At 40.7% G+C, this 10,034-nt stretch overlaps 1 protein-coding gene across 1 annotated transcript; it reads right to left on the bottom strand.

Annotated features, from left to right (window-relative positions):
• Nucleotides 1-4,293: 4,293 nt before the first annotated feature.
• On the bottom strand, nt 4,294-8,261 carry SPINK7 (serine peptidase inhibitor Kazal type 7). The gene is made up of 4 exons (XM_019734288.2): nt 8,141-8,261; nt 7,238-7,263; nt 6,396-6,520; nt 4,294-4,686 (listed from the first exon to the last, which is right to left on the bottom strand). The coding sequence occupies exons 1-4, from the start codon at nt 8,259-8,261 to the stop codon at nt 4,641-4,643; spliced, it is 318 nt and encodes a 105-aa protein (XP_019589847.2). The 3' UTR covers nt 4,294-4,640.
• Between the last annotated feature and the right edge of the window lie 1,773 nt (nt 8,262-10,034).

The following is a 10,034-nucleotide window of genomic DNA, read 5'->3' as shown; positions in this document are numbered from 1 at the left end:
TAACCAAGAATGGGTCTAGTGGCTGCAGTGGCTGGACTGTCACTGAAGTTTTGGCCATGATTCTCTAGTTTCCAAACACAGACTGATGGTTCAAAAATCAGATGTTAACTTTGCCCTGGGCCGTGGTTACATACATGGCCAGTGACATCTTCCACTAATACCTTTCAATAGACAAGCCATCAATCATTTGGCTGTGGTTTAAATAAGGTTAATTGTACTTTGGGCAAACTATGCTTCATTTGAAACATTTGAGAAAGGCTACAAGGACACTTATCTTAGAATGTGTCAATTTTCAAATAGAGTGACTCTATGAGAAGATCATGGAAGCAGCTCTTGCAGTTTTGGTAGACAGAGTTGGAAGACATTGTCCATATTGCTAACGGAAGTAGTGTCAAACGCTGGGAGACTAAAATCCATATTTGTTTCCCTTCAAAAGGATAAAGACAGCTGAAATGTGTTGGTCTGAGAGCAGGGAGGGCAAGTGTCATAATATTATTGAGAACTGGAACTCTGAGAGTCTGGCAGACATGAGTTCATTGCCAGCTCCACTATTCCCTACATGAGCTTGTGCAAGTAATTTCACTGTGAATCCTTAGGTTTTTAAATCTTCATTTGATCATATAGTAACTATGTGCATTTACTCTGGCTTAGAGGTCATATTACAACTTGAACATAGCGTGATTAATGAGAAACTTTGCCTCTGTCTTCATTGCAGCTTGACAAAGACTCTCTTGGGCCACACTTTAGTTAGGCTCCTCTGAGTCCTCTTCTTGACTAGATCTTGACCTCACCCCGGCCTTCCCCCACACCTTTGGCCTGCCTCGCCCTTAGCATAGGTCTTAGCATAGAACCCTGCTAAGTAACCCCCCACTAGTGATATTTGATCACCCTCACTATCTAATCAAGTTCTTCACCCCCCACTTGTAACGTATAAGCCCTTGGCCTGCCTTCAGCAAGAATTGTTAGTCCAATTTAGCAAGAATCCCCCTACCCTTGATATCTCCTGTTAGGAATTTTCCATCTACTGAGTTCCTTATTCCACTCCTTGGCTATAAATCCCCTTTGTATTTGGAGTTGAGCCCAATCTCTCTCCCCTATTGCATTGGGGTGTTCAAAGCTATACCCTGAATAATGTCTTCCTTGCTCTTTTAAGAACTGTCAAATAATTTTTCTTTAACAAGCTTATGGAATAAAGTTAATAATACCATGTTTCCCAGAAAATAAGACCTAGCTGGACCATCAGCTCTAATGCATCTTTTGGAGCAAAAATTAATATGCGACCCAGTATTATATTATATTATAGTATTGTATTGTATTGTATTGTATTGTATTGTATTGTATTGTATTGTATTGTATTATACAAGACCCAGTCTTATATTATAGTAAAATAAAACCGGGTCTTATATTAATTTTTGCTCCAAAAGATGCATTAGAGCTGATGGTCTGGCTAGGTCTGATTTTTGGGAAACATGGGAGCATTGTCATCATAATCGCATTGTGCGTTCTAAATGAGACTGCATATGTAAAGCACTCATTTAGGGTCTGGCACATATTAAGCTCTCAACAAATGTTAATTTTGATGACAATGACCATGATAATGAAGAGGATGATGGTGACAGTGATCTGGAGAAGAAAACATTTAGAAAGCACTTAGGAACCATCTTAAAATAAGCAAGGGATGGGATCTTTGAGGCCTTACTGGAAATAATAGATCCTGACACGATAGAAAAAGAAACTTTGTGATGATCTGAGATGTCTGATCATCACTAAAGGTAATGGGAACCTTATCATTTTAAGTGTCCCATTGGAGACCAGGTGACTAACCTTCGGGAATCCTACAGAGGTGATTCCTTTATTGAACGAGAGAATAGCCTCTATCTATATTTTTTTACCAACAGATATTCATTAGTTAGCTTTCATAACTAAAAGTGACTCCAATATTACAAACAAATTAAGCTTTTAATATGTAAGACACCCTTAACATAAATAACTTTTCTCAATACCCACCTGATTACCCAAGCCAGAAACTAGAAATCTGACCACAATATGCATAACTACATGCCATTAAATACCTTCATCTCTTTCATTAAACATTTTCAATTAATTACTGTGTCTTTGCCAATTATACATCCCAAAATACCAAATTCAGTTTCTTATGTCTATCACCTTTGCCATGGATTTATTGATGCGCCGAAAAGCTCTAATCTTGAAGGTTTTGCAGTAGTCCAGGTACAAGATTATGGAGATTTTCACTAGAGTGGGTGATTTGGAAGTAGTGAAAAGTGATTAGATTTTGTAGCTATTTTAACATTTGAGCCAACAGGGCCTGCTAATGGATTAGATGTGGAGTTAGAGAAAAAGAAGCATCATGGAAGCCTCTGAAGCTTTTGGTTGGAGCAACTGATGAATGGTAGTATCATTTCCTGAGATGGGGGATGCTGCTGAGGGAGCAAGTTGGGCAGCTGAAATTAAAAGTTTGGTTTCAGGGGCCGGCCCGGTGACTCAGGTGGTTAGAGCTCCATGCTCCTAACTTCAAAGGCTGCCGGTTCGATTCCCACATGGGCCAGTGGGCTCTCAACCACAAGGTTGCCAATTCAATTCCTCGAGTCCTGCAAGGGATGGTGGGCTCTGCCCCCTGCAACTAAGATTGAACATGACACCTTGAGCTGAGCTGCCTCCCGGATGGCTCAGTTGGTTGGAGCGTGGGCTCTCAACCACAAGGTTGCCAGTTCAATTCCTCGAGTCCCGCAAGGGATGATGGGCTGTGCCCCCTGCAACTAGCAATGGCAACTGGACCTGGAGCTGAGCTGCGCCCTTCACAACTAAGACTGAAAGGACAACAACTTGAAGCTGAACGGCACCCTCCACAACTAAGATTGAAAGGACAACAACTTGACTTGGAAAACAGTCCTGGAAGTACACAATGTTCTCCAATAAAATCCTGTTCCCTTCCTCAATAAGCATCTTTAAAAAAAATAGACAAATAAAAGTTTGGTTTCAGATATGAGCATGGTAGGTGTTCAATATATATTTTTACAAATTGAGAAGTTGTGCTCAGTAATTAAATCCCATGCATTTTTTTTTTTTCAAGTTCTGTGCCTCTGTACTTACTTTCCCTTTACCTGGAATTACTTGTCCCCTACCCCACCCACACTTATTCCGATGAATTACAACTCAAGAGGAGGCTTCCTCAATACCCCAGGCAGAATTAGACTCACCTTCCTCTATGGCCTCATAGCAATTTAGAAATGTTTATGAAATACTAACCATAAATTGAGCAGTATACTAATCACTAGTATATACTGTACTATATAAAATGCTATGAAATAATAGATGAGCAAATAATGGGCTGTCAGGAAAAGGTAGCAACATTTATTGTGTATGTGTCACATGTAAGGTGCTTTGTATTATTTAATTATCTCTATAAAAGCTCTATAATCCGCATAGGGTTTAAGTACCCACCCAAAGTTATATAACTTGCAAGTGACAGAACTTGTTTACAAATCAACCCCTGACTCCTCAGCCATAGCTCTGCCAAACCAAATGCAGAGAAGTCTTCATAGGAGGAACCTGAGCTGAAACCAGAAGGATGAAGGCCATTTCCAGCAGAGAAAACTGTGCATACATAGACACAGAGGGCTGGGGGACACACAAGTGCTTAAAGTCAGAGTTCTTCAGAGATCATGGGGGAAATAGAGGCTGAGCCAGAAATACTATGCTCATGAATCTGGATTTTATCCTGTAGGCAATGGGTAACCAATGAAGGATTTTGAATAGAGACATAATAGAATCAGATCTACCCTACAGAAAGAGTACTCCAATATAGTACCTAGTATAAACTTATATCACAGCATTTATTAGAGTGCATAATTGTTTTTTAATTCATGTTTATCTCCCCCTCTAGAGCCTGAACTTTAATTGATCTGAACTCCATTCTATCATTGATCACGTGTGTGTATTTGTGTGTGTGTGTGTGTGTGTGTGTGTGTGCGCGTGTGCATTTTTTCTTGAAAGCCACTTTGGATTCCTTGTACAAAACATTCTCCTGAACAACCAAATTTGTATATTCTTCAGTTTTCTTTGTAAATTGAGATAGTACCTTGATCTAAGAAAATAATTCAAACGAAAGTAAAGATAAAGGATCTTGAGATTATCCTGCTAAGTGAAATAAATCAGACAGAAAAAGTCAAGAACTGTATGATCTCACTCATATGTGGGATAGAAAACAAAGTAATAAACGAACGAGACAAACAAACAAAAACTCATAGACACAGACAACGGTTTAGTGGTTATTAGAAGGTAATGGGGGAGGGGAGGAGGTTGGTAGAAGAGGGTAAAGGGGGTCAAGTATATGGTGATGGAAGGAGAATTGACTCTGGGTGGTGAACACAATGCAATATACAGATGATGTATTACAGAATTGTACACTTGAAACCCATATAATTTTACTAATCAACATCACCCCAGTAAATTTAACAAAAAATAATAAAAAAAAGAGGCCTTTGGGGAGATTGCATCTATCTCTGCACCTTCCTCCCCCCAGAACTTGGCCATGGTGAGGGCGAAGGCAGTCAGAGCCCAAGGACGATGAGGATGACACTGAGGATTATCATTGCTCTGCACCCACATCTATGGAGAAGTTAACATCTTCCTTCATGAAGAAACTGGACCTTTCCATCACTTTTCCTATGGGAAGACATGGTTAACAAGATGCATTAACACAAAAGGACATTTTGTAAAACAGGTGAAAGGAACTATAGACATTACGAGACAAAACCTCATTTTACAGGTGAGGTACCTGAGTCTCTGAAAAGGAATGTGCTTGCCACAGGCCGTTTCTGACAGAGGCAGAAGCAGAATTTCCCTAATCCAGTGATACCTCTACCCCACCTGCTGCTTCCACTGATCCCAGAGCCCAGGCTCATCACCCAGTGTCTTAAAACAACAAAGAAGGAGGGATTCTGACAGAGAAGTTGCAGTGGTCTGCCCCTCAGCCTTTCCTGGTCAGCAGGACCTGTGATGAGAATGGATCCTGCCTTAGTGAGGAGAGCGTTCTCCGCAAGTCCCCTTCAGTGCGCCTGAACGAAAGCTAGTTTCTAGGTCCAGGGCCTAGTGTGTGCGCATGGTGGAGAAGCTTCCCTTCGGGGAAATAAATGTTCCTGCACAGGAATAAATATGTAGACATATCCTTCTGGTCTCAGGGCCTAACCTGATATTCTAACTTGTTAAGATAATCACAAAGATGAAAACCACAAGATCTAAGATGTGGCCAAAATCCAGTGGTCTAAAATACACGTAGCGTTATCAACGAACAAAGCAGACTTGCTGTAAAACAGTAAAGGCTAAGTTGCCTGTTCTGCACCGAAGAAGTCACATCTTCCTAGTTGTATTGCCTTCAAAAACACTGTGCAGGTCAAACAAAATACCTAAACAAAACATGTCCATGGATTTACGTACAAGTACTGGCAGTTTACATCCCCCTATTTTAGATAAGAGAAAAATATATCTTTGCAGTAGCTTTGTCCCCTCTATGCCCCTTAAGGCTACAGATATTTAGAGCCACTAGGAAATTGAGGATAAACACCCTCTAGCCACAGTTTATCCAAGGAACAAGCTGTATTTACTGCCTCTTATAAGTCATGTAGGATAGTGGATTTCAATTATTATTAAAACATTTTTGTTTGTAAATTTTATTTATTTTTATTATTTATTTAATTCTTTTCAGTTAAAGCTGACATGAAGTATTATTTTATATTAGTTTCAGGTGTATAGCATAGTAGTCAGACATTTATATAATCTATGCAGCGATTCCCCCCAATTCCACCTGGCACTATACATAGTTGTTGCAATATTATTGACTATATTCCCTATGCTGTACCTTACATCCCTGTGACTATTTTGTAACTACCAATTTGTATTTCTTAATCCCTTCACCTTTTTCACCCTGCCCCCCAACCTCTCTCCACTCTGGCAACATCCGTTTGTTCTCTGCACGTATGATCATCATTTCAAACAAGATATTGCCTGGAAGTCCACTACTTAAAATAGTCAAAAGCTGAGCTTGGAATTGGAGACCACCCCAAATGATCCCCTTAATCCCTGTGGTGACTCCTGACAGCACCTCTGGGCTCTGGGACAGCTATTTGAAAACCCATGGCCCCGTTGGATTACCATAATTGACAGGAATTAGAGGTTCTGTGATGGAAGGGACAAGCTGGCAGACATGGGGGCCCAACCCTAGTCTGACTGTGAGGCAGTCAGTTTTCTTTCTTTCCCAGCTGCTTCTGGGTGGGAATGAGTAGAGTTTATGGAGAGTTAAGCAGGCTCATGGAGAGAGGAGAGGTTTGTGGGGGAAGACACGGGCCCGGCTTCTTCTTCTTCCCCATGATACTCACAAGCTCTCAGCACACAAGAGGCATTTATTCCCATAGGTGATGTAGTCAGAACCACAAACAGGCATGTAAGTGATGGGGCAAGGGATGGCCATCACTGGGTACTTCTTGTAAACGCTACAGTCCACCTGTGACAGACACATGTGAGTACCCTGCTTTTCTCCTGGCCCCTGAGTGAGGGCGCCCTGGCCTCTATAGTACAGGAAGCAAAATACCATCCTAGAAGTCCCAGCTCAGATATTCTGATGCTGCTGAGGATACTTCTATCAATAGTGTTATTACCCCTATGACCAGTACTAGTACAACTGGTGCTACTTCTATTATTACTAGTGCATTCAGCTAATAATTCCTGAGCATTTCTATGCCAGGCATTAAATTTAAATCTTACAGGAATTTTCTTTGTTCAACCTTCAGACCAACTGAATAGGGTAGGTTCTACTATTATTGTCCTTATTTACAGATGCGAGAAATGAAGGCTTGAAAGAGAGAATCTGTATAACATAAAAGCTAGAAAGTGGTAGCATTGGGATTTGAACCCAGAGCCTGTGCAATTCACCAAGGTCCTGACTCTTACTTGGTGTCCATTCCATGAAGACTTCACCAGCCTCTCAGCTGGAAGCCATCTCTTCCTCACTTCACACTGGAATACCTTTTAGGCTATGGTTATGTATATGTATGTCACATTTCTTCAAACAGCAGAGGAGATTTCTTTATCTGCATCTGCCTTTACCTTTTATTACCCCTCCAACCATACTGAATTACTCCTACATATATATTCATAGGTATTTGCTGACTAAAAGACAGTTAATAGGAATTGAAATGAACATGCAATTCCGTACACTCACCATAGTTATAGACAGATTAGCAGCTTCTGAAAGAGAGATACAGATGGAAATGTTAAAAATAAAGACTTGAAGTTTCATTAAGTAATGTAAATGAGATCCTATAGATTAAGACTCCATTTCCTCTGGCAATGAGTCTATGCACATACTCCACCCTTACACAAAATTCCAATTGTTTTCTGAGGAAGCCAAATGGCCAATGGGTTAGGTAAGCCCTTGGTTCAGGAAAGAGAATGACCCAAATTTCCGCTATTCATTATTACATGGGGTGTTTTCTGGAGCTCATTGTGTCTTTGATAATGGTTCAAAGTCAGATAGCAATGGGCAGTATTGCAGTCACCACTCCTAAGAAGTAGAAGCACCTTCTCTGATATTCTCCCCCTCCTAATTGATATAAAGGAATGCAATGGAATGCCTTAAAGGTGTTAGAATATTATTTTATCTAAGTAATTTTTCAACCAGGTAAGAGTCTAATTGTTGACTCCTGGCCTTTGGAGAATTGTGTTTTATGTCAGTCTTCCTGGATTGATTTTGAGAGGCAGCCGTGTTTTTCTGCATCTTTGCACCAAGGAATAGTATCTAATAACAGGAATAGTATCTAATAGTATCTAACAACTTCCAGTGTCCTTATGCAATGGTAGTCTTATGAAGAAACTAGTTCATTTCTTTGTTCCATGGATAGAAATAAAAATCCTTGAAAGGGAAGACACTAGACCCAAATCCCCAAACTCTAGCAGAGACATAAGATTCTCCCTTTCCAGGCCAGGGCTGTTTCTATTCTAAATCAGTACATTTTCTATTCTAAGCCAATAGACTTTAAATCCACATGACCAGACATTTCTCTCAGATGCTCACATCCCAGGAGAGGTTTTTGGAATAATGGGCACCGTCTACGCCTTAACTCACCTGAGCTGCTGCAGAAGCAGGTCACTGCACAGAGCAGAAGGAGACTCCCAGCGACCTTCATGGTGGAGGTGGCTGTGAGGCAGGGGCTGCTTGGGGCTGTCACAGCAACTGCACCAGCCATGTTCTCGGGAAGGGGCCATGTTTATATGGCAATGCTTTGCTTCTCCACCTTTCCTATGAGGTCATCCAGAGTCAGTGCTGGCTGTGAGAGGCTCTCAAAGCACAATGTCACACCCTGGGTGGGGTTGCTGTCCTTGTCACTTAATTACTACTTCCTATCTGACCAACACATTAATTACATGAGGTGAGAAGTATTTTTCTGTCTGCCCTAGAGGTGGGGACTGTGACTTAGAATTCTATACTTCATTTAGTAGAAAAAATTAAGTATAGGCTGCTTGGCCTAGTTATGAAATAAATAAAAATATCAAACTTTATTTCACAAAAATGGAGACTATTAAACCCAGATTAGGCAGATCACACTTATGTTTATATTTTGGCTTCCAGGGAAATATTGTTTTATTTTTGAGGCAATGGGACCTTGTGGAAGGAAGAATGACTTCAGCATTAAAGAAATCTGGGGAAGAGCGTTGACATTTTCTGTCTGTGTGATTTTGGATAAGTCACTTATGTGCTGTGAGCCTGTATCTGTCAGGAAGACCTAGTTATGTTCTGGTAACATATAGTCCCGAGATTTCTGTGACTTAATACAAGTTTATTTTTTACTCAGGCTGCACAGTATGGTGGTCAGCCGATCGTGCTGCACTGCCTTCAATGGATCTCAAGTGGGCAGAGTGGTCGCTATTTGGAATGTTGTTCATTGTCAAGGGGAAGTGAAGATGTGTTCTTGAAGATTTCTCTTTTCTACAATTAAGTTTTCTAGCCCAGATGTGACACCACTGTCACTTTCCCTCACCATCACGTGGCGTGGCCCAACAATAGATGTTATGGAGTGTGATCTCACTTTGTCCTTTGAAGATCAGAAGGGGGAGAACTGGAAATAATTGGCAAATGACACAGCAAGCAGCCCAGCGCCTTAGTTCCATCCCCTGCTGAGTGAGAACTATTGCTTCCACAGTAGAGTTCACATAATTGGAGTCATTTACATGAAAAGGTTCTAAAGTGCAGTGCACATAACTGTCATGGTGATTCTTATTATTACTATTGACGAGCCAAGAGTCTCTGCTCGGGGTTGCTGACATTAGCTTATAAACTGTATTGTGCAGGCACAATTGTTCAAATGGCTGTAGTTTGTCTATTGAGCTTCAGGACATGTTATATGAAAGCCTGGGACAAGGCCAACGGCTCTGCTCACCAGTGCTTTACTTGGCAGGTTTATTTTAGTGCAGTCGAAACACAGTCTCTACAAAAGATAATAAGCTAATAATAAATAACACTGCGTGACTCCCTAAAATTCTGATTCTTACATCTTTTTGGGAAGCAATATAATCCATTAGTTAAGAATATGGGCATGGAGCCCAATGGGTTTTATTTGGAATCATGTTTCTAATCAGTGTTGACTTTGTGACTTTGAGTATATACTCATAGGTTAAGCTCTGGACATTTCAGTTTCTCATCTGTAACATAGAAATAATGTTTAACTCACAGGGTGGTGGTCAGAGTTAAGTGAGATGATATATACAGTGTCGTGTGTGTGTGTGTGTGTGTGTGTGTGTGTGTGTGTGTGTGTATCAGCCTGCTAAGATCACAATCCGAGCTTGACATATGGTAGCTAATGACATGGAACGTGAGCTTCATGACAACTCATTAAGGAAGGAATTTTTATTACCCCCAATTTTACCAGTGAGTACGTTGAGGCTCAGAGGATTTAAATAATCTCCCCCAGATCATGATACAAATTAATGGAAAAGACTATGTTGACTTCAGTCATGGAAAA

The sequence above is a fragment of the Rhinolophus sinicus genome, linkage group LG10, assembly GCF_036562045.2.
Source record: "Rhinolophus sinicus isolate RSC01 linkage group LG10, ASM3656204v1, whole genome shotgun sequence".
NCBI classification, from domain to species: Eukaryota; Metazoa; Chordata; class Mammalia; order Chiroptera; family Rhinolophidae; genus Rhinolophus; species Rhinolophus sinicus.
The sequence above is the reverse complement of the archived record's forward strand: the minus strand, read 5'-3'. Positions and strand labels throughout refer to the sequence as shown.

Excerpts from the sequence above, each read along its gene's own strand:
- SPINK7 (XM_019734288.2), bottom strand. The coding sequence starts at position 8,261 with ATGGCTGGTGCAGTTGCTGTGACAGCCCCAAGCAGCCCCTGCCTCACA. Across the intron at positions 7,264-8,140 it reads CTGCTTCTGCAGCAGCTCAG|AAGCTGCTAATCTGTCTATA; the intron begins GTGAGTTAAGGC and ends TCTCTCTTTCAG. Across the intron at positions 6,521-7,237 it reads CTAATCTGTCTATAACTATG|GTGGACTGTAGCGTTTACAA; the intron begins GTGAGTGTACGG and ends TGTCTGTCACAG.